The sequence below is a fragment of the Triturus cristatus genome, chromosome 4_2 (assembly GCF_964204655.1).
Source record: "Triturus cristatus chromosome 4_2, aTriCri1.1, whole genome shotgun sequence".
NCBI classification, from domain to species: Eukaryota; Metazoa; Chordata; class Amphibia; order Caudata; family Salamandridae; genus Triturus; species Triturus cristatus.
Genome location: NC_140586.1, coordinates 197,572,082 through 197,597,757, shown reverse-complemented (window position 1 = coordinate 197,597,757; position 25,676 = coordinate 197,572,082). Strand labels below are relative to the sequence as shown.

Sequence of the window (25,676 nt, the reverse complement as noted above, 5' to 3'; positions counted from 1 at the left end):
AAGCAATTATCTTTTTTCGCCTTTGATTGCTGAAATGTTCTTGAGTTTGCAATTCTGATGCCATTTGAGAATCTAAAATATTCACTTTAAGAAAATGTCCCTCCCCGAAAATTCCCTCATATCGGAGATCCAGGCCTGGCGAGATCCTCATTGTAGAGAACTGGGATATTAGTTGATTAGACTGAGAGACCTCATCAAGTACAATTGCCAAAATGTACTAAAAGGTGCAGGTAGGTTCTTTAATTAAATCTTTAGCCCAGTTCTGGGTAGCTGTGGTACAGAACAGCCAAGTGAACAAGTGTAAGCATTTAAAAGTGCCAAAACAGTAAGTAAGTAAGAAACACGACACAATAAAAATTGCTTATATTTGTATCCTTAAATGGACTCCAAAACGACAACGATCTATAATGGGGAATTGGATATAAGAATTTTTGAAGATTTAAAAAAAGGTAATCCCTGTAGTTTACTGCAGCAATCTGCAACAAGCCTAGACCAATAGGATTCTTGTGGGAAAGTTCGTGGCTGCCTACAAACCGGCAACTTTTCTCACTGAGGGTACCAGGTGCATCTCTATCAAGACAGACTTCACTGGGGTCGGCTTGCTCCTGTGGAAATCCTTCGTCATAGCCTCTTATTTCTTTGGAGTTGTAGGCTCTCCTGATGCAGTCCTCGACTCCACAACTTCAGTGGCATGGCTTGGGTTGAGGGGTACAAAAGTGGTGATGGACGGAGCATCAGAACCAATCAAACACTCATACCCAGTCAAAAGATCTGGGTTTGATCCACCACCGTTCTTTAGCCCACTCTGCCACCCCAGTTCAGACATGGCCATATGCAAATCAGTCTGACCCTGTGCCTCATGGGAACAGTCCAGCCCGAACTGCCAAGCCATGCCTTCCCTGGACCGGAAACAAGCTTCCTAGGACCGGTTTCTGGCATTTCAGCTGTCTTCAGCCAGGCTTGCTTGAATCCAGTGGCAAAGTGAGCAAGGGACTCAACGTCTGAGCATACCCTGCAACTTATGGCGAACAAAGCTGTACAAAAGGGGGTGGTGATGGCTTGGGTTGAGGACATAGTCTCCGAGCATGCACCAGACAAGTCTTAGGTGAGTCCAGTTTTGACTGGTCAGAACTCCAGACTCGGGTGTCTGTAGTTTTCTCTTGCCCAGTTGAAGAAACTCAGAGGAAGAGTACGTTCTAACACCTACCACAGGCACAGAACTTGATGGGCACCACGTGGACTCTATCTCTCAGCAGGTACTAGCAGCAACACCGCAATTCTTTGGTTGGGGACTAGCTGGGCACTTGGAAGGCAGTCTTCTTTAGCCTTTTGTTGTCCTTTGGCTTAACGGAGAGCTATCCCATTATGCCCTTAGAGTCACTTTGCAGTCTTTTGGCAAAGTGGGAGTTGGTTCAGCCCTTGGGAGGGGGGGGGGGGACTCACCATGCACTTGACAGAAGGCTCAGTCTTCTCTGAAATCTTGGGGTGCAGCAGGTGCACTGCAGTGACTCAGTCTGAGCAGTCCTTCTGTGTTATACGAATCCAGCAGTGAACTGAGTTCTCTTGGCAGGTTTCCCAATGTTATCCTTTGCACAAGTTTGAGGGAGAGGAGGACTCACAAGCCAATTGGGTTACCGCTCTAATGGCCAATCCCACCTACATTATGACTACTTCCTTGTAAGTGTGGCAGCAAACTATCCAGGAGTTCACTATTATGCCTGCTACCAACAAGGCTAGACCCTTCTTTCCCCCTGTGGAGCTCCGTAGCCCACCCAGAGATGTGGCTGCTTGGAGACTATGTTCACCCTTCAGCAAGCTCCTAATCTAATTAAAGTGGAGCCAGGCTGGCTGACCAGCAAAGGAAAAGCGTTAGACACAGAATGACACCTGTTCCTAAGGGGCAACCTGCCTTTGTATTGTAATTAGTCCACTGCCCTGTCTCCAGCCATTCTGGTACAGGAGAGGGAAAGTCCTCCCAGCAGGTGGCTCTTCTGTTCTCAGCTCCTGAGAGCGCTTGGCACCTAATCACAGTGGCCTTTTAGGCAGCTTAGAAAGGTAAAGCTTCTAAAGGTACTTTTCTAAAATAGTTATGTTAAATAAGACTATGGCAACAAGTTTGATTTCATATAACTATTAATTTGACACTTTGAAACACCCTCCTGGCTAGTTCCATTGGGAAGTTGCACTTTATTAGAATTAATAAGTCACCCAATATTATCCAATAAGACTACCAGCTTTTCAATAGAGAAAATCGACTTTGGAGATTTTCCACTACCAAGGTATGATAAAACACACTGTTTGAGGCATATGAGCTGCAGATCACACATTAGCATAGTAGATCGCCAGCTGGTGTTGGGCTCTGATGCTTGCACCTTGTTGTCTTGGAAGAAGTCTTTGTAGTCACAAGATAGGTGACTCCTCCCTTGGACGATAGTGCGCATGGGCATTGACTCCATCCTTAGATTGTTTTTTTCCGCCAGTGGGTTCGGATGCAACTTTTCTGCTCCGGTTCGAAATCTCAATTTCAAACTTTTTCAAAGCGCAAAACTTCCAGAAAAATCATCAGATTCACTTTCATCTTGGACCCGACTTCATCGGCTCGATTCCGGACGTCGATGCGGGCCGCTGGGCCTATCCATGCCGTAAGGCCTACGGCTCATGGAAAGGACGCCATTTAAAAATATGCCCCCAGTGGAGCAAAATTCCCGCACAGTGACCCTCACAAGGTCTGCAACCTGTGCCTATCACCTGAACACGAGTCCAGCTGTCCAGCCTGCGCATACTTTCGATTGAAGAAGACTATTAGAGATCGAAGGGCTCGACGACACATCATGGCACAGAGACCAGCTCCGGGACCAGAGGACATCTTTGATAAAGGCCCGATGCCCGGAAGAAGATTCTGAGGCTCTCAATCGTCTGAGGCAGAAGCCTCAGGCGACCTCATCACTCCTGGGCAACGAGTGAGAACTACTGCCCCTACCCCAATCCCTCCAAAACCAAAGTCAGTGGTCAAGACTTCGCCTGTTTGCCCCAGTCAAGACCGAAAACATCCTTCAGAAGCCCCGCCTCCGGGCTCGGCTCCGAAGAAAAGGGACAAGCCTTCCGGTAGCTCGGGACCGAGCAAAACGCATGTGATTGTCCCTCCGGCACCTTCGGCACCGAAGCCAAAAGAACACTCGGCTCCGAAATCGGCTCTGACTCCTTCCACCTCCAAATCGGCCCCGAAAACCCTGAGGCCCCTGGATAAGCCGGCATCGAACGTTCCCAAGCCTAACGATCCGGCTTCGGCTCCGAAACCAACAACCTCGGCCCCGAAACAGAAGCCTAAGGACTCTGATAAGCCTCCTAAGGCCAAAACCCATAAGGATCAACCACAGCCTCGCTCTGAACCGAAAAAATCGGCACAGAAAGCCGTTCCCCAGGAACAGGGACTTTTTCACCCAGATCCTATCGATCCAAGGCAGAAAAACATTTATATAAACCCCAAAACAGGACATTTCACGGCTGTGCCATGTAAAAATCGGAAACTGGACACACCATCTGCTCCAGTTCCTGTACAGAAGGACTCTGCCACATCGCCTATGCCGCCTCCTTCTCCTACACTGCCTTCTAACCCACCTCCTCTGCCTACACCAACCCTACCTGTCACTTCCCCACCACATACACCACCTCCAGATGATGATGACCGGGGGGGGTGGGGGGGGGGTGATCCCAATGACCTGTTCACGTATCCAGATACCTCACCACTAGATGATTGGGCATTCCCTATCCCAACAGATCTACCAGAGCCACAGCCATATCCCTCAAAACCATCTCCCCCAGATGATCACCTTGGGTTTGGACAATTATTAAATAGGGCTGCACTTTATCATGGTGTCACAATGCACTCCGACGCACCAAAGGAAGACTTCCTCTTAGATACATTTGAACAATCCCAAAAGTCAGTGCAAATATTACCAATGATCAAAGGAGTCATTAAGCATGCCCCTGAGGTATTTAAAGATCCCGTCCGTGCCAGGATTCTTAACCCTAGAATAGAAAAGAAATATAGGCCTGCCCCTGAAGATCCTACTTACATCAAAGGACAGTTGGCTTTGGAGTCTCTAGTCGTTTCCAATGCTAGAAAGCGCGCCAACTCCCAGACCTCGGGGATGCGCCACCCCCGTATAAAGAATCCAAATTCCTGGAAGCTTCTGGCAAAAGGGTAGCGGCACAAGCAGCCAATCACTGGCGTATTGGCAACACCCAAGCACGGCTGGCACGATATGACCGGGCACATTATGACCAGCTAGAAGATCTATTGCAGCACCTGCCTGACCAGTATAAAACCCAGGTAAATGACCTTATCCAAGAGGGCAAGCTAATTTCAAATGCGTCAATTAAATGTGCACTTGACGCAGCAGACACTGCCTCTAGATCAATCAACACCAGTGTACTCCTTAGACGACATGCCTGGCTATGCTTTTCAGGCTTTAAGCAGGAGGTCCAGACTACCATACTCAGTCAGCCATTCAACCAAGAACAGCTTTTTGGCCCGGCTGTGGACACTGCCCTTGAAAAAATGAAAAAGGACACCGAGACTGCTAAGTCCATGGGAGCGTTACAGTCTCCACAAACATGTGGCTCCTTTCGGCGCTCCTTCTGTAGAGGAGCCTCCAAAAACATGGGCGCAGGCACCTCATCTACATTTAAAGCCACTACACAAACATCCCCCAGTAGAGGAGATTTTAGAGGCGGATACAGAGGAAACAACAAAGGAAGAGGTCGAGGTAATAACACTAGCACCTCCCCGCCACAAAACAGTGACTTTCCTCCACACCCCCCCAGACCATTCCACTCCAGTCGGGGGCAGACTAACACAATTCCTACCTGTCTGGAATTCCATCACAACAGACAGGTGGGTAAGACAAATTATCCAGTATGGTTACTGCCTGGAACTTACAGCTACCCCCCCACACATACCACCCAAACAGCGCCCAATGTCCGCAGACCATCTTACGCTCCTCAAACAAAAGGTTCTCTCACTGCTTCAAAAGCACGCAATAGAAACAGTTCCCTTAGAACATCAAGGAACGGGGGTCTACTCACTGCACTTCCTAATACCCCAAAAGGACGGGACTCTGAGACCAATACTTGACCTCAGACCCCTAAATCTGTATATACACGCAGATCATTTCCATATGATCACTCTTCAACAAGTGCTCCCACTGCTGCAACAAGGAGATTTCCTTGCCACACTAGATCTCAGACGCCTACTTCCACATTCCCATACATCCTGCTCACAGGAAGTACTAAGGTTTGTGGTGAACAGACAACACTACCAGTTAACAGTCCTTCCATTCGGAGTGACCACCGCACCCAGAGTATTCACAAAATGTCTTGCGGTAGTAGCAGCACATCTCAGAAGACAACAAATTCATGTCTTCCCATATCTAGACGACTGGCTAATAAAAGCAAAATCATTCGACCAATGTGTTATACACACTCACCAAACCATCCAAATATTAAACAACTTGGGGTTCACGATTATCTACCCCAAGTCACATCTCCAGCCCTCTCATGTACACCAATATCTAGGAGCTACAATAAACACCTCCACAGCGCTAGCATATCCCAATCCAGCCAGGATAGCCAGTATACAAACTCCTATCACAAAATTTAAAAACCAACACCCTCTCCCAGCCAGAGTGTTCATGCAACTCAGGCATGATGGCATCTTGCATCTTCATTGTGCCTTATGCAAGACTTCAAATGCGTCCCTTACAGGAATGTCTAGCGCGTCAGTGGAACCAGGCTCGAGGATAATTTACAGATCTGGTGTTGGTGGACAGCCGCACACATCGCTCTCTACAGTGGTGGAACATAAACTTGTCCAAAGGGCGGCCGTTCTTCAAGCCTCTTCCACAGATGGGGCTGACAACAGACACATCACTCACAGGATGGGGAGCCCATCTCCTCGGACACACAACTCAGGGCAAATGGACCACTCAACTGAAAGTGCTCCATATCAATCACCTAGAACTACTAGCAGTATTCCTAGCACTAAAATCCTTCTAACTACATGTACAGAACAAGGCTGTCCTCATCCGGACGGACAACATGACAGCCATGTATTACATACAAAAACAAGGAGGCACACATTCTCTGTAGTTGTCCCAGCTCGCACAGAACATTTGGAGATGGGCCAGTCCTCAGAACATATACCTACTTGCAGAACACCTTCCAGGAGTTCACCATCAGATTACCGATCTGTTAAGTCGACAGACACAACGGATTCACGAGTGGGAACTACATCCCCAAGTTCTACTACCCTTTTTCCAAAAATGGGGCCAACCAGACCTATATCGGTTTGCCACACACGAAAACGCAAAATGCCTAACCTTCGCCGCCAGGTTTCCGCACCCGGAGTCAAAAGGCAATTCGATATGGATAAACTGGTCAGGCAGCTTTGCGTCCGCTTTTCCGCCTCTCCCACTCATTCCACTAGTGGTACGCAAGCTCAGGCAGCAATCTCTCAAACTGATCCTAGTAGCTCCCACATGAGCACGCCAACCGCGGTTCACAAAACTACTGGAACTCTCACTAGTTCCACACCAAAAACTGCGTCACTCCCCGTCCTTAATAACCCAGAACCTTGGCGAGATCAGACATCCAGATCCAGGTCAACTGAATCTGGCGATCTGGCTCCTGATTTCCTAGAGTTCGGTTACCTTAACCTTCCACCGAACTGCATGAACATTATCAAAGAAGCCAGAAGACCTACTACTAGAGCTTGATATGCTGCGAAATGGAAAAGATTCGCCATTTACTGCACTAACAATAATGTACACCCACTGGATGCCTCCATCCAAAACATCATTTGCTACTTACTACATTTGCAAAGATGTAATTTAGCGTACTCATCCATACGTCTGTATCTAGCAGCACTCGCAGCTTACTTATAAAATCGACAGCACTTGTAACTTTTTAGAGTCCCTGCGATGAAAGCCTTCATGGAAGGACTTAAAAGAATTATTCCTCCCAGATTACCACCCTCTCCGGTGTGGAATCTAAACATTGTTCTTACTAGGCTTATGGCACCCCCGTTTGAACCTCTACATAAATGCGAACTACAGTTCCTCACATGAAAAGTAGCTTTCCTTATTGCAATTACATCTCTTAGAAGAGTAGGTGAAATCCAGGTTTTAACCATACAAGAACCATTCTTACAATTACATCGTAACAAAGTGGTTCTTACGACAAATCCAAAATTCCTTCCAAAAGTCATATCTCCTTTTCATCTTAACCAGTCAGTGGAGTTACCAGTGTTCTTTCCAAACCCAGACTCTGTAGCGGAGAGAGCTGTTCACACCTTAGATGTTAAGAGCCCTTCTTTATTACATTGACAGAACTAAATCTTTCTGCAAAACAATTGGTTGTAGCTTTCTCTCCACCACATAAGAGTAACCCCATCTCCAAATCTGGGATTGCTAGGTGGATAGTTAAATGCATCCAAATATGCTACCAAAAATCTAAACGCACATTAACAGTTCCCCCTAGAGCGCATTCCACACGCAAACTAGGGGCTTCCATGGCATTCTTAGGGAACATTCCCTTAGACATTTGTAAGGCAGCCACATGGTCTAAGACACACCTTCACTAAACACTATTGTGTTGACGTACAAGCAAAACAACAAGCTTCTGTGGGCCAAGCTGTCCTTAAAACTTTATTTCAAACGACTGCAACCGATACAGGTGACCACCGCTAGGGGAGATACTGCTGTATAGTCTATGCTAGTGTGTGATCTGCAGCTCATATGCCTCGAACGGAATATGCTACTTACCAGTATACATCTGTTCTTGGCACGTAGAGCTGCAGACCACACACGCCCACCAACCTCCCCGGGACCTGTATCTGTTCCAGTTCTATCTTACTTGGATATACACGCATGGACATCTCTTTTTCTTCTACAAACTCCATCATGGCGAAAAACAATCTAAGGATGGAGTCGATGCTCATGCGCACTATTGGCCATGGGAGGAGTCCCCTATCTCGTGACTACAAAGACTTCTTCCAAGACAACAACAAGGTGCAAGCATCCAAGCCCAACACCAGATGGCGATCTACTATGCTAGTGTGTGGATCTGCAGCTCTACATGCCAAGTACAGATGCATACTGGTAAGAAGCATATTCCTTATAGCTGGCCTGCTATTTAGAACATGCACCATACCCTCTGGTCACTTAGGGTAGACGTTAGGGGTGACTTACAGGTAATGAAAATGGAAGGTTTGGGCCTGTCAAAAGGGTCAATTTGACCGGTTCATTTAGACAGTGCTTCCACTGTCATGTTTTTGTTGCACTGCAGTGGTACACACTTAAGTGCACTAGTGTACCCTAGTGATGCTTTATCCTGCGGACCCTTCATACACTATACTAGCGACTTACAGGTAAGTTAAACTTTCCAATAAGGTTTTCCAAGTGGGATATCTTTTTACTTGCCATCTAGGTTGTGGAACAGGCCTAGCGCCAAATTTACTTGCCATTTTAGTTGTGGCACCAATTCCATAGGCACCTAAAGGAACCTTAACTTACAGGTCCTAGGTACTCTGAGTACCTTTCAGTAGGGATGTAAGTTAACCTTTCCAATCGGACTAGCCAACTTGTACCCACTGGTACACACGTTTAGGGGTCAGAGCACATACACTGAATGCTGGACGTCAGTTTACCAATGTGCAGTCATTACACCACTACCTTAGGTCATCAAACCGTGGGGCCGAAAAATGGGTGTGAACCTGCGAAAATTCCTTTCTCTACAGTTTTCTTCTGGAAAATAACATTTTCTTTTTGGTTTTCAGTTCTAGGAGCCATCCACTTTGTAGAAAGACCTTAATTAGTGTTAAATTATTTTTGTTTTGTATCACCCAAGCCTTTGTACATTTTAGCCATTTCCATGGTTTGTAAAATCCTCACTCACATCGGTCTGTTTGTTAGGGTTCAGGCTGGTGAAGCAGAGAAAAATGGCTCAGAGGAAGATGATGATGAGAAACCTGGCAAAAGAGTGATGGGGCCTCGCAAGAAGTTTCATTGGGACGAGACACTCAGGTAAACTGCTAATATGTGTAGCTGTTCATTTTCACCTTGGAGGATAGCAGGCCATTGAGGGAACCCTCATTTGTTTGCTTATGCAAATTCCTCTTGCATTGAAATTACTGTCCTCTGTGGCCAGAGGAACGCAATAAGAAATTTTACGTTTCAGGAAGTAATCTAGTGGCACCATTGTATGTTACTGTATTTTCCCTCTGTATTATCCCTCTGAGGCCATGGTGCTCGTGCAGTTTGGAGGAATACTTCAATTTGTATTGCTGTCTACCATGTTGCAGTGCATATTGTCAGAAGTGGTACACTGATTTTGTATATGCAGATCACTCTTTTGCCATCTTGGAACCGGACTGCTTCTTCCTTGCAAGAGCTGTCTGCATTGTGGGATCTTCAGTGATAGTCAAATACCTGAATAATTCCCAGCTGCATGCGCGGACCTCGGAACACCTTTTTCTGTAGTAGTATTTCATGGTAACCACTTCATAGAATGTCTTTGTCCATGAGTTTATATACACCTGTGGAATGGGAGCCAAACAGAGGCCTCATTTTTCATGAAAGTAAGTATTGAGATTGTCCTCGTAGAACTACATTGCAGCATTTAAATGCAGAAAAATGTATTTCTGTAGAGAACCTGAAGGGAAAGATGCAGCCTGTTAGACCTAACTTTAACAAAGAAAAAATAGGAGCCTGTCCTGTTAAGAACCTCGGAGGCACCTCTTCCATCCCATAATTCATTGTATTGGCAGTTGCTTCTGTAACCCAGTTCTCTTTATCAGCTCCTTTACGATTGATCTCAGAAAATCTGTTAAAGATTTTGCCTCAAATATATAATTTTTTTAAATTATTTTGGTTTTTTTGCTCAGTGTCTTTAACCATTTACAGTCGAGCAAATCCTTTTTTTTCCCTAATACGTTGACTGGATTTTTCAGTCAAAATGCCATCTGTTAGTGCCCTACATGTGGGAGAAAGAAGCTGAAACTGATTTCCACAAGGTATGCATGGTCGGTCTGTCTGCCTCTCATTTTGTACCTGAAATTGACATCTGCAAAAAGATGTTTAAAAGAACTTGAAAGGACATAGTGGGCATTAAATTAGGAGGCATGCTGAATGAGAAGGGCTGAAGCAAAGGAGGCAAATAGAGAGATAAGCTTCTTCTCCTGTCTCAATCTCTCTACCACTCACTAGTAAAGACCATCACAGAGGTAGGTCCAAAGAGAGGAGGCCTAGTGGTATTAATCCCGGCCCTCTGATACACCTCCATAAGTAAATTCTTGTCCAGAGATTTCCATTTTTGATTTCTGTTTTTAGATCATTAGAGAAGTAATTTAGCTTGGGTAGACATTGCTGATCTGGGCTGAATTTTTCTGGACGACGTTTTAAAGATGGCGGTTGTGTTGCAGTGATGATGTAATATTTCAGGAAGTCATCAAAAGGGGGTGGCACTGTTCCAAAGTGAGTGTTGCAGAAAGTCAGACCCTCACTAAACGGGAAGACAAAGACAGAAAGGAGTGAGAGGGAAGGGTACTAGGTCAAGGACTGAGTGAGGAAAAGACAAAAATTGTCTCTTGTTGCCCTCACACACCACGAAGGATGTCCTGCTTCATCATTGGATCTTTTAGAGAACTGCCGGTGATATCACCCTTCACAGAGCCCTTTACCCACATGCACCCACCGGCACCGTAGGGCATTGCACTGCCGGCCCGACGAGGAGCAACTGCCCAATGATGAAGCATGACATCCTTCTGGGTGTGTGAGGGCAACAAGAGACAATTTTTTTCTTTTCCTCACTTTTCTCACAGTCCTTGACCTAGTACCTTTTTAGATGGTCGTTTCCCATCTAATCCACGCCACAAGCGGCTCCATCACTAGAGCAAACTGCAAGGGGGAAAGGGGACATCCCAGGCAAGTTCCGCATCTCAGTGGGAAGTCCTGTGTTATATAACCATTTGCTGTGACATGCGCCAAGGGTTTCGAATACAACAGGTGTCACCACGCACAAAACTTGGGGCCGAAGCCTAAATGTCTAAGGACCACAAAAAGGAAGGGCCACTCCACCATATCGAAACGCCATGCGGGCGTCTAACGAGAGAATAACAGCTGTTTCTTGGATATACGGTATATGGGCCATCACTCCATGCAGGCGCCTTAGGTTAAGAGCCGTGCTTCTACCAGGCAAGAATCGTGACTCATCCGGGTGAATTAGGGTCTTCAAGTGTGGAGTTAGTCTTGTCGCCAGAAGTTTAGCGAGAATTTTAGATTCAGCATTAAGTAATGATATTGGGCGGTAAGAAGTGCATTCCTCAGGAGTTTTTCCCGGTTTGGGAATCGTTACTATGGTGGCAGTTCTTTGGTCTTGCGGGAATTCTCCCGCTTCTATACTTTCGAGATACATATTTAGTATGTGCGGGGAAAGAATGCCAGACATCCTTTTGTAGAGTTCGATGGGTATGCCGTTAGGCCCCACCGCTTTCCCTGGTTGTAGAGGCCCAATTGCTAATTGCAATTCTTCTGTCGTGAGGTCAGTTTCAAGCGTGAGGGTTGCCTCTGGCAAACACTTGGGCATTTTGATATCTTTAATAAAGGCCCGTGCCTCCTGAACCGTTGTGGTTGACGATGTCGCGTAGACCTTTTTGAAATATTCGGCTAGCCTATTTACTATTTCCTGTGGGTCAGATACTAGTACTTCGTCCCGTGATTTTATCTGCGCTATCCATCTCTTTGCCCGCTCTTGCTTGTCGAGCCAGGCCAGAGGTTTACCCGCCTTATCTCCAACTTCATAGATCTTATGTTGTGTAGCTTGCAACCTAGACTTAGTCGCCAAGAACTCTTTTAATGTGCCCATGCATAGAATATGAAGTCGGTGGAAGATCACTTAGCAGGACTGATCTCTTAAATTCACTGTACCGAAGATCGTCGAATGTGTGACAGTCTGAATTAGTTTTCCACATACACAAGGTATTTTCTACGTCTTTAAAGTCACATTCTTTTTCTGTCTCAGCAAATGCTTTTGGAAACTTTACAGGTTAAGCAGTTTAACCTCCAAGCTTTTTCCAATTTCAGAATGTCATCAGCCATAAGAATATGTGCCTTGATAAGAACACTGGGTATCGCTGGGTCAAGTTTCTTGTACAGAATATGAAGTGGGATTAAGGGGCTTTTCTCGCTTGCTCCATAACGTATCCATAACTCTGACAATCCCCGACATTGCTTCAAATCGAAGTAGCACAGTAATAACATGTCTCATTTGACAGTGCAATGACTCGATTGGAACCATTTCGAACAGCTCACAACATGTGCCACAACACGCGGGTCAGCTACCTCCACTTTGCTGTTAAGTTCTTGAACAGTATAGCCCGTACCTTGAATATAGCTCTGCAGGCATCAACTCCTCTGACAATCATTCCACTTGCAATAATTGTTGAAGCTGCAGTGAACACTGAATTTCCAAAGTTTTGGTTAGTTAACAACTCCAAATTCATCTTGTTCTATGCTGATGACCAGAATTTATTATGTTGTATAGGTGTCAAATTTTTGATGCAGGCAAGGTCAATTGTTCCACTTTTAGACATTCGTCCGATTCTGTCACATTCTTTGACAGATAGTTCAAGATAACTGTCAGACAATATGCAGTTCTTGCAAGGTGTAGACTGACTTTGATATCTTTAGAATAGTCTGAACAACCTCTGCAAAGTTTTGCATGGATGAAATCTTGACCATTTGCAATTGTGACATATAGTCCACAACAGCGGTTTTCAATTAGAACACCTTTTCAAATTGAAGTTCTTCAGGTAAGTTTTTTTTTTTTAGCTCTTGTGCGAGTTTGTGCTTCACTGGTTTAGTTGCAGCATCTCCATCAAATAATGCGTTTGTTGGAAGAAGATCGTGCGACAGAATGTCCTTGATAAATTCACCCCTTTCTTTTGCTACATCCATCTCTCTGTGCTTGTGAAAGTTTTTTTGTAACTTGTTTTGTAGTGGCTGGTTAGACGAAACTTACTATGGCAATTAACCCCTTCCATGCTGCGCAGATTCCGCCGCTGTGCTGACGGAATCTTGCGCGGGCGTGGTCATGACGGAACGGTTCCGTCATGAGCACAGCTCAACCGTGGCTCATGACGGAACCGTTCCGTCATGAGCACCGAAGGGGTTAAAGCGTAATTATGTTGAACAACTTTTTCTCTTTTAATACAAATCTCTTCTGCAGCAGTTCTGCGTATAGTTTCGATCCATGTTCCAGGACATCTAGTATACCTGTCTTCATATCGTTATCCACATATTGTTTTGTCACAAAGTTGTGCAGTTGCACAGGCTCAGTCATTTCAAAGGGTTTTCCTTGCTGCTACATGAAATGAAGAAGGCTGTCAACATGTTTATTAAAACATTCCCCTTGCTTTCCCACAAGTTTGTGATGAGGAACAGTTTCACAATGGCACATTAATTTTGAATTTGCCATCCCTCTGAAAACATTGCAAATAGAAAGGGGTTCATGGGAAACTAGCTGCCATTGAGCAACATATTCACTTTTACGTGTCTTACCAACAATTCCCTTGGAGCTTTTCTGTGATCTCTGGATCGTCTGTTCCAGTTTCATATCTGGAGCCACAGCATTGCACCTTGCCTCGGTCTTTCACCACAAAATATCTTTGGATGAATTTTCTGTGGAGGTATGGTTTTTTCACCTCTAGCTTCCTCACTCGTTCCAAATACCAGGACCCATATCTTGGGTAATTTATCCAATTGAATTAATGAAACACGGTAATCAGTGACTCCACAGTCTAAATGTGCAGCACCCAATCAACTTTCGGATCAGCATTTACGAAGTTTTTCACTAGAGCGATAATGTGTAAATCCGTTCCAGAGTACTTGCAAAGTTCTGATTTTTCTTCACATTCTTTGACGAACTCTTGCACTTGGTTTTCTGATTTTGAACTGAGTGTATTGAACAATGCCTGGCTTTGCGTATGTCTTTTGAATGAAGTGCACCCTGTGCCTTGTTCACTTCTGAGATACGATATGCAAAACCTAAATTGTCATTCTTGTTCCAGCAAGCATTCCAAAGCAATATTTCTGTAGCCTCCGATATAATGAGCATACCTTGTAACAAACTAACATAATGAGTTCTGCTCAATACTGACTGGACAGTTTTGCTTCCAAAGATTTCAGCTTCAGTAAGTGCATCGTCTATGCCACATCCACTGAACTGCACAACGCAACTTTTGTCATGTGGTAAACACCTGTCATTGGATAAAGATCATCAAATTTTACTGGATTGCATATAAAAATGGCAACTACTACACATAAAACACTTTCATCGCATAAATTTGGCATGACAGCTGATCTTCAAGCTGAGCACGCACATTTTGGATTTTTTTTTAGATGTGTGTATACTACTGCGTAGTTTGTGACTGGAGGTGGTATTTCTAATTCAAATCCAATCTTCAGTGGGACGGTATTCTGGGAGATCAGAGCATGAATTTTAGCCCATGGAGGAACTGGGTTTTCGTCATCCTTCAAGCCTCACCGAATAAGCAATATGATAAATTCAATCAAATTGACTTTGCGGAACGCAGCATCAGGTAGAAGAAGATCCATGTCCTCTGCCAATTTGAAACTTTCTGGTAGACTGGTACATTTTGGTGACTTGTAGTGATTTTGTACATGTTGGCAAGGCAGTTGGGTTATAAATTTGCAGCTTCGATTATGCCTACAGCTGACACAGCTTGTTTTCCAGCCGCTACTTCATTGGTACAGTTTTGAAAAAGCACCACATCAGTATCCTGTGTGCTGAATGTTCCAGACAAAGAAGAACTGTCTTTAAAATTATCAAGAGCAGTAATTGTAAATCCTTTCCTGGTAAAGTGACTTGGAAGTGGTGTGCTGTTGGATTCCCAAGATTTTACAGCATGAGCTGCTAATAAGTTCTTGCTCCAAACTGTCATTATAACTTGTTGATACACCAATCCTATTCATTGAAGTGATTAGCTCTCTACTTTTGCGATTGTCATAGATTGCTTGGGCAGTAGTCATGTGTAGCGGAACTTTCTTTTTGCTGTGATGTAATTTATAAAACATGACTTGGAAAATGCAGTAAATTTTCACAGCGTAAGCCTGTCGGTTTATGGCATTGTCTTCCACGTCGTCGCTTATATCTTCGTAGCCATCATCAATGTTGACAACTTCTGTTCCGAACTCAAAAACTTTAATTTGTAACAGTTTTGAATTGCTGGTATTAAACAATGATGTAAAAAATGTTAAGACAAAATCGGGCATTCTTGTTGACTCCCATGATTTGCGGAGCTCTGGGGCATCACAAAATTTGCCATTAAGCCCACAATCTAAATCTTTCAGGACGTTTCTGTAAATGGTTCCTGCTGATTTTGCTGCATTCTGTGATCTTATCTTGACAGACAGAACTTCAGGAGTCAAATCAGCTGAGAACCATAAGTGGCTCATTCTTTTTGTTAGACTGACAAAAACAAATACAGTCACTGTACATTCTCACCAGAAAAATCTTCATTCCAATATTATGGATCAGTACAGTTTCATCAATGTTGACCATTATTTCTCGATCACAGAGTGTGAACCCCTAGACAGCACTCTAGAGTGGCTTTAAACCTTTGTTTGCTTTTTCAAAGAATGAACATTTAATTGAAGGCTGTTGGTTACGTTGCTGCTGGGAACTCATTGTACATTCATTTTTTCAAATGTATGCGCGCATGCAGTTCGAGTGGGCATATTAATGCGCTGCATTGACTGAAAACTTAATCTTTGAAGAAATTTGCTGCAGATAAAAGCATATTTGCCCTTTGAGACTCACGAACTCTGTACTTTGTTCTTTCGTCAATCTCTCTGGCCCTTATTGGCTAAACCACAGATAACATGTTAAAGATCCTCTGCTTTCTGCTGAGTTGTTGGAGGTGGACAAGAGGTAGCCATCTATCTTCGAAGTGGATGGCCATTGGGTTTGGTTGTCGTAGCTTTCTCAGAAGACTCATTCTTGCTACGATAACCGGTTTCTGCTATTTTTTGACAATTGTTTTTCAGGCTTTTTTTCCATTATATACGACTTGTAGCACTTGTATCAATGATAAAATATTTCATCCTCTTCACCCATCGTTTGTGAACTTCGTCTTGCAGTATTTCTATAGCATCTCTTTTTTTTTTTTTAAGATCTTCTGTTGGGAGGTGGGAGAAGACTGCTTTGCGCCATCACAGAAGACCACGTGACACTTAATTTTATATCACCAAAGTCAAATTTTGCCTACACCTGGAATGAAGAATTAGATGTTTGCATCTTTATACCTTCTTGTGGAATGACAGAAGACACTCACAATTAACCACACATTACATGATCAGATCATCAATGTTGACTTGAAACGCTATCCATAATATCTGCAGTTTTGCTGCAGCTTCGAGGGGAATTTGTGTCTGTTCTACAGCACGAAGACAATTGTGCTACGTAGTTCAAGTAGTGAAATGAATGTTAAAGCAAGCACCTTTTTTACTCAGCTATGAGGTTGATGCGGGCAGCACTTCTCAGTTACACCTGGAACTGTGACGATACCCCCCCCCCACCCCCCTGTGCGTAAACCAAGAATGTTGTAATGACCTTGGAGCCCGAGCTAGCATGGCCGATGCCCGGTGTAGCGGTTTAGGCAGCTATAGAGGAGATTGGCTCTGGTTTCACTTCCTCTGCCGTCACCTACCCAGCCGGACATTGGACATAGTTTTTCCTCGTCTCTCCGCTGTTTCCTTCCCTCCGTGATCCTATGGCTGCCTCCCCCTTCCCGCCCTGCGTGGAGCTGAGGAGTCAGTGACCTTATGTTTTTTTCATTAGATATATGTAAATCCCTCCATTTAGAGATAATTGCTATCTGCTTCCATGACCTGGGTCCTCCTTCTTGGCAGTTTCGACCGATCCTCATTTCTGCTGGTCTGCTCCTTTTGTTCTTCTGACCGAACTTTTACCTCTAGTCCCGCACCCAACCCCCTTCCTATACTTTCACCGATACACTGGATGGTTTGTCCCCAGCCCGTTTGTTTCTTCTTTCACTCAGACTGTTTCGCCCCCCCGAAAAGTACTTTTCACCTTGCCGGTCTGCCTGACTTGATATGCATTCCTTACCCCTTTTTACCAATCTCCCTCCACCTTCCATGCCCCATTGGACGTGTGTCTTGACCATGCTAGGCGCTAATAATTCATGTTACTGCTTAATCACTGTCTTTTTCTTCTATGTAATACTTGGCTCCTGTAACTGATGTAATTTTATTTTGTAGTTTGTAACTCGATTATCCTCATGTAAAGCGCTCTGATACCTCCGGGTCTAGCCAGCGCTATATAAAACTCTGCAAATAAATAAAATACATCTCAAACTCTCTTCTGTCCAGCTGCAGTTGATGTTAGCTTTTCTTTCAGTTGGCATATGACATATTTTTCTTTGTTGAAGGAGTCCTCAGATTTTGTAATTGGCAATATGCTGTCAGGAGGTAAAGATCCTCTGCTACCACCTGCTTCGCTCATGTTTATGAATTTGAATCAACTGAACCTGAAACAAAAACAATATCAAATTAAATTACCAATATGATGGCTAAAACACATTATTACAAGGCTGGCATTTTGGAAAATGGCAGAAGGTTGCTCTGAGGGGTTATTTTCTGTCTATATAAAAATACTTGACCCCCGAAACCTATGTTTTGACACCAAAGTGAAGTATATAGGTCTCATGGTTTCAGAAATATTACATCACTGCAACACATCTGCCATTTTTAAAAATGTCGTCCAGAAAAACTCTGTCTGGCTTAGCAATTTCTACCCAAGCTAAATTACTTCTCTAGTGATACAAAAATCAAAAATGAAAATCTCTGGATAACAATTTCTTTACGGATATCTATATCAAGGGGCCAGGACTACATAGATAAATTGTCATCACTCTGCCACCAAAGACTGGGGTAGTTCTCAAACAATGCAGTGGAAACAATCGTTGACCACCTGTTAGCAATGTAAATGGGTATCAGGTTCAGTGTCGACACATCAGCAGCATGAAGCATCGAAGTCAAAGCAATCAAGATCAACGTCAAAAGTGCCTCATTAATTATCGACATCTTCAACATCCAAGAAACCAAGTCAATGTGAAAAGCTTGGTCTTTCATCTTCTGACATTCCTTCTATCTACTGCCCAGCATCTCGGTTATTTAGAACTACACTTCTCCCCCAGAAAGAAGAAAAGAGAAGAAGCAGCTTCCTTTATCCTGCCTTTTCAGGCTGCTCTTCTCCAGATGGAGCACCTTTGCGGTACTGCGCCATTACAACTGTAATCCCATTTGAAGACCCAGTTAAGACTCCTTTGAGACAGTTGGTACTCTCACTACCCAAGAAGTTTTCAAAAGCAACATCTGTCTGCATTATGAATGTGGAAACAGTCTTCCCCACAAATGTTTCAAGAGTTTTCCTGTTTCACCTGGGAGTTCTTCTTTATCTAGGGGGTACTAGATCTTGCACAGTCTTGTTCTCCTAGTTCTGATACAGACTTGATGTCTTATACCCCTGGATGTCCAGCACAATAACCATTAAGAATGCCTCCAGTCGATCACATCATTACTTTTGAGGCGCAGCAAACTTAAATCCCACAGCCATCTGTCTATAATTATGGAGACCCTGCAACATAGGTAACTCAAAGCATTGTCTCCTTTAGTCCCAGACCTCCTAGAGAAGCAGACAAAAAATTTGACTCGTGCCACAATCAAAGCAGTTAAACCACTTCCACAAATATGAACTGCTTCAACAAGATCCTGAACACTTTGAGTTGATTCAAAGCAAGACTGTCATTGTTACCGCTGTGAGGCGAAAAAATGAGTTACCTCTGGACTCAGCTGCTCCTCCTGAAAGGTAAAGTAAAAGACTAAATGCACAAGAAAGAAATGTGTGGCATAGCATCAGCTCATCTAAACAAAATGGTAGTGCAGCAGCGCTACTTAGGAGATATCATCTGAAGATCTTGGATGGAATCAAATCCTTTTTGCAGACTTGCCAAAATACAGACAACAGGATTTTTGGGAGATGTTTAACAAAGGATTTCCAATCAGGTCATTTGCGCTACTGTGCACTCTGCAGAGCTCTTCACCACAGACTGCTCCTGCCTGTGGCTTCTATAAGAAGTGCTTTGTGGTTGAGACTGTCCTCCCTAAAACTTGAGGCAAAGCTCAAAATTGCCAACCTTCTTTCTCAAGTACAGCTCTTTTGGGCAGGATATAGAAGATGAAGAAATGTTTTGTATGAAGAACAAAGCAGAGACCCTGAAGATGGTTGGCATTGAAGAACAAAAGAAATTCTTCAAACAAAGGCCCATTGAGCGTTGTTTTTTTCCATTAGAAAGCACAGCACCCACTATTGCCCTGTCAAGCACAACAAAAACCCTAACCAGCGGAGGTGCCAAAAGAGAAAATTGCTACCTCCTGAAACCCACGCATTCCAGGGAAGAAATTCCCTAGGCAATCACCAATGGCACTTTAAATAACCTCCTCGATTTACCATCTCCTGTAGGGGGAGCAATGATATATGACCCGAAAGACTTGAACTCTATAACCACTGACAGATGTATAACTAGACCTTATCAAACAAGATGATTTCATTTTTTTCAGTGCAATTCTACTACCCGTTCCACCAAAACCCACGTCTAGTCACCAACTAAGAACTAATATAAGAATCTACGGTTATTTTTGCCAAAAATTAGGAAAACGAAGGTGTGTGTTCCAGGCACTTTGCAGTCCACCAGAAACCTATTAATCCACTCAAATTCTCCAATATTAGGCCTACGTTTTGTCAACAAATGTGTCCCTCGACGATGGACTGATCAAAAGCAGCAGCTAACCTCAATGTCTTTCACACACGCAAGTGACTGTTCTTGCTTCAATCATTGGGACCATAGAACAATGTATAAATTTGCATCTCATTGTTAGCAAATGTACATTAGCAAAGCTGGGATTTATTTCTCTGCTATGCGGATCTTTCTAGAGCTTTTGACCTGGTGAACCATACCACCTTATGGAAAACTCTGATCGACATGGGTGCTCCAACGGCTGTAGTGGTCACCTATCACAAATGTTCTCATCAATGACTTCACACGTTATATTTGGGTTGGGTGGAGAAAGAACCACCAAGTTTGGGGTTAAAGGGATTAGACTGGAATGTGTGATGACCCCAACTCTTTTCTCCCTATTTGTTAATGAGATCGATAAAGAGCTCAAAGCTTAAGTTGCAGACTCACCCAAAATTGGATCCCGGTCTCCAGAAACGGTTTGATGGGTTTGTCGCGTTTATGGAGCGGAAGATTTAAAACTGAACTTATCGAAGACTTCTACCATGGTATGTGGTAGTGGCAGGGCTAAAAAGAGATTGCACTCAGTCAGGGGGCACAAACTACTTGAAGTCGATACATTCTCCTATTTGGGTAGAATGTTTTTCAATTTCTGAATCATGGACCCCTCACTTAGAATTAGCTAAACTGAAGTTTTTAAGATCTATTGACGCCCTGTTCATGTTTGCAAGAAAGGTGAGTAATAAGCCTATCTGAAAAATCCTCCTACTTTCCAAGAGTAAATGCATTCCCGTAGCTACTTATGGAACAACCCTTAAGGGGGTGAGGGGAAACTCTATGCTACAAATTCAGGGAAAATCTTTTCATGGCAGGCTTCTTGCCTCCCACAATAACTTCCATAATCACCCACAGGAAATTATAATTAATCTGAGTCTGATAACTGGCTGGTATAACATCTGGAGCAAAACATGTTTGAGATTCTCTAGAGCAGTCCTCACGGATTCTCACCCTCAAGTACTATAAGAAAATTCCCTGGGTGGCTCAGGATGATAGACTAATGCAATAAATTTTAAAATTAAAAATCCAGTTAATATTTTACAGTATGGAAAGAATTAAATGAAGCCATTTTTATGAATAAATGCTTACCCACGAGGAATGTTTCAGTAATGACATTCCTTGATGGACCTATGCGACCAGGATTGCAGGGATATCTCTTGATGTTTCTGATGTCCAAATAAGATTTTATCTCGCGTTTCTGACTAGGCATCGTACACGGCCTTTTGGCTATCCCTAAAAGAGACGTGTGGTCTAAACGACCTCCTAGATGCCCATATGATGATTTCTGATGGATACATCTGCCAGTGGATTCCTCACCTTGCGAATATCCCCTGCGCCAGCAACATTCGGAAACTTTTGTAGCAGTCCACGCCGATGAGGTCGAAGACGACGTCACAGAGACACGGCTCTGCTCGTGACTCCGCTGACGTCACCGGCTCCATAAGAAGACCTCGTCGGCGTGATGACGTCAGTTCCCTTATTTCCGCGCCGTCTACACCAATGGATTTCGGGAATCTCTATCTGTAGCTTCACTGTTACTTTGTGTTTCTTCTGGATTTCTCTGTCCTTTTTCGTGAGAATGTCGACAAAGAAATCGGGGTTCAAGCCCTGTCGTGAATGTGGAAAACGTATGTCGATCACGGATCCACATGACGACTGTGTATGGTGTTTGTCTTCAGACCATGATGTGGATGGATGCACTTGCTGTCGCAAGATGAGCTCCAAAGCTCTCAAGGAAAGGGAGGCGAAACTCTTCATCGCGAGGATGAAAAAAGAGAAGAGAGGAAGGAGGAAGTCGAGAACCAGGTCACGGTCGAGGTCGGCGTCGAAGTCTACTTCGGGGCATGCTTAAAGATCCAAGAAGCACAAAAAGAAGAGGAGACATTCTTCTCGACGTCACTCTGACAAGAGTACGGCTCCGAAGTAGAGGTCACCTACTCGACGACGTAAGGACTCTGTCTCCTTCACCTGTTCTGGATTCACCTGCTGGTCCTTCTTCTCCAGTGGAGTCAACGGTTCATTCTCCGGCTCCGGCTACATCTCTGACGCCGGCTACATCTCCGACGCAGGTTCCATCCCCGGCTCTGTCCCCGGTTGAGGAGCTTCCAGTACCGGGTGAGACTTTGAAGCCGCAAATTCCACCGTCGGCGCCGGTTGGCCCGAGTCCGGTGATGCCTGATCAGTACACTGCGTTCCCTGGACCAGGTCAGGACCCCATGCATTATTTAAATGCAATGTATGGAGTATTTTCAAGGGCCATGTACTCCACTGGTGCTCATTCGGGTCCCATGGGTCCTATGGCGTTCAGTCTGGGTGTGCCTCAAGCATATCCGCAGGCCCCTTTCATGCCATTTTTCCCGGCGGCGCAGTCTTGGCATCTACCGGCGCCAAGGACATCAACGCCGCTTCCTTCTTCACCGGCGCCGACTCAACCTCGCTCGATGCCTGCTGCTCCTGTGGATCCACGTTCAACGCCGGCGGATTCGATCATGGCGCCGCCGACGCCGGTTGTTCGAATCCGGTCTAGGAGAGAGGCTCAAAGGGTGCTTGATGAGCAAAGGTACATTTTGGAAGAGGCGGAAGAAGGAGAGCTGGTAGTCTGATGAAGTTTTTGAAGAACTTAAGGAGGCCAGGGGCTTGGATTTATCTCCTGAGTGGGAAATTACTCCACCTTCGGATGAACCGTCAAAGGATGTGGCTCCATATCATGCCGTCATAAGGAAGGCAGCTGAGCTGTTGGATCTGCAGTTCCCTACAACTGAATTTAAATCTAACATCCTAACAGAGGTACTGCATTCTCCTACTACGGTTTCAGAGCCATTGCTGCCTTTCAATGAGGCCATTATAGATCCTGTGATGGAGGTGTGGCGTAAGCCTTTTTCTGCTCCCGCGGTTTCCAAGACAGTTGCCCGAAGGTATAGGGCGGCTCCAGGGGACCCAGAGTTTTTAACATCACATCCCTCGCCTGAGAGCCTGGTGATTCAGGCTGCTTGTTCAGGGAAATCTAAGGGTGCGTTTCCTCAGATCCCGAGTGACCGGCAGGCTAAAAAACTAGATCAGTCGGCCAAGAAAGTCTTGCCTCTTGGGACGCTATATTCATGCGCTCATGGATTCTGCAAAGAAACTGGCTCCAAAGCTATCTGAGGAGGATAGAGTTGGCTTTAATGAGGTTTTGACGGATGCCCAGGCTGCAGCACACCAGGTGATAGAGTGGTCTGGACACGGCGGATTCGGTGGCAAGAGTCATGGGGTATTCTGTTGCCAGTAGGAGGGCTGCGTGGCTCAAGTCTTCAGAGTTTTCCACTGATGTGCAGTCAATGTTGCTGGACTTGCCGTTTGATGGCTCTGGACTTTTTGGTAAAAAGGCTGATGCTGCTCTTGAACGTTTAAAAAAAAGCAAGGCTACGGCTAAGTCTTTGGGCCTTCAATCCCAGTCTAGAGGGTCGTTTAAAAGATATAGGGGCTTCGGAAGGGCAACCTTTCGTTCCTACAGGCAGACCCAGCAGCAACAACAGCAGAGCTCTCTGTATAAGGGATACAGAGGCAGAATCAGGGGTCGCACACGTGGCCATCAGCTCTCCTCCGCCTCTTCCTCAGCCCCTCCCACCACCACAAAGCAGCCCTAGATCCGCCATTCTGGATCAGGCTGGTCCTGTGGGGGGGCCGGCTTACCCATTTTCTACAAGATTGGGAATCTGTTACTACAGATCTTGTAGAAAATGGGTACGCCCTTACCTTTCGGGAATTCCCTCCAAATTACCCTCCTTGTCAAGGGGCTTGCTCAGAGAACCACCGTCTTCTCCTACAGGATGAAGTCCTTAAGTTACTACAGAAAGGTACGATAGAGGTGGTTCCAGAGTAGGAGAGGGGTCAGGGATGCTACTCCCGGTATTTCCTGATTCCGAAAAAGGACGGCAGATTGCGTCCGATATTGGACCTCAGGATCTTGAATTTTTATCTGAGGCACGAGAAGTTCAAGATGCTCACCCTTGCGCAGGATCTTCAAGCGCTGAATCAGGAGGACTGGATGGTGTCGATCGACTTGCAGGATGCGTATTTTCACATCCCCATCCTGAAGTCGCACAGGAAGTATCTCCGGTTTACGGTAGGATCGCAACATTATCAGTTTGCGGTCCTTCCGTTTGGTCCTGCTACTGCACCCCGAGTCTTCACGAAGGTGATGGCAGTGGTGGCAGCCTATCTCAGAAGGTCGGGGATTTATGTTTTCCCCTATCTGGACGACTGGATGATCAAAGCGGAGTCGCCAGAGAGGGTGCTACATCATCTGCAGGATACAACTCAGCTGTTATTCAAATTGGGCTTCTCGATAAAGTGCCCAAATCTCACCTGGTGCCCTCTCAGCGCCACCTGTTCATAGGTGCGGTACTGGACACTACTGTGCGTCGAGCATTCCCTCCTCCTCCAAGGATTCTCAACATACAGGAAATGATTCCTTTATTTTGCAATGGAGCGGTCGTTCCAGTCCTGAAGGTCCTTCGTCTGCTCGGTCTGTTTGCTTCCTGTATTCTGTTGGTCAACCATGCACGCTGGCACATGAGGGCGCTCCAGTGGTGCCTCCGCAGTCTGTGAGGATCTCCGGAGAAGCTGCGGCGGATCTGTGTTGGTGGAGCGTGGAGGGCAATCTGTCCCAAGGAAAGCCCTTCCATCTACCTCCATCGGTGGCCACAGTGATAACGGATGCATCCACTTTAGGGTGGGGGGCGCATCTGGGGGATCTGGAGATCAAAGGACTTTGGTCTCCAGAGGAAAGGTTGCTTCACAGCAACCTTCTGGAATTGCGGGCGATTCGAACAAGCAGGGAGGAGTGGGGTCTCTTTGTCTCTGCAGAGAGGCTCTGCGTCTATGGTCCTGGGCTCAGGACCATCAGATTTGTCTGATGGCAAATCATCTGGCCGGGGTGCTGAACGTACGTGCGGACAGTCTGTCGGCAGTTCTCTGCCGACCACGAGTGGAGGCTCCATCCGGAGGTGGTTCGTCACGTTTTTCGGACGTGGGGGACTCCTCTGATAGATCTATTCGCCACCCGCGAAAACACGCTCTGCCCGTCATTCTGCAGTCTCCAGTTTCCGATGCAGGGGCCGTTGGGGGACGCGTTTCAGTTGAGTTGGGGCTCACGACTCCTTTATGCGTTTCCTCCCATACCCTTGATTCCTCTGGTTCTGAGGAAGATTCGCCAAGACCAGGCCCAAGTTATATTGATCGCCCCGGATTGGCCAAGAAGGGTGTGGTACACACATCTTCTCCACCTCTCATCGTGCCCTCCGCTCCGTCTCCCTCTGAGGGCAGACCTCCTCTTGCAATCGGAGGGGCAGGTTCTACACCCCCCACCTCCAGAGCTTACACCTTCATGCCTGGAAATTGAACGGGGCAACCTGAATTCTTTTTCTCTCCCGCCTGATGTGGTAGATGTAATTTTGTCTGCCAGACGTCATTCCACCAAATCTATCTATTCCTATAGGTGGTCTAAATTTGTAATCTGGTGTGGAGAGAAGTCAGTTGATCCTTTGAGGGCTCGTTTATCTGACATTCTGCAGTTTGCCCTTTCTCTTGCTCAGCAAGGATTTGCATTGGCTACTGTTAAGGGATATTTATCGGTTTTGTCGGCTTTCCTTTGCTTGCCAGATCAGCCGACCTTGTTCAAATCACCTATTCTACGATTTATAAAGGGCCTTACAAACAGGTTTTCTCCTACTCCCTTTATTGT

General features: G+C 45.3%; 1 protein-coding gene across 4 annotated transcripts in view; it reads left to right on the top strand.

Moving 5' to 3' along the window:
* Positions 1 to 25,676, top strand: part of UBN2 (ubinuclein 2) — a 645,107-nt gene that overhangs the window by 396,666 nt on the left and 222,765 nt on the right. For all 4 annotated transcript variants that reach the window (XM_085601178.1, XM_085601176.1, XM_085601177.1 and 1 more), the window contains one exon: positions 8,973 to 9,083. In XM_085601178.1, coding sequence (XP_085457304.1) covers positions 8,973 to 9,083 — 111 coding nt within the window. The remainder of the gene's footprint in view (positions 1 to 8,972; positions 9,084 to 25,676) is intronic.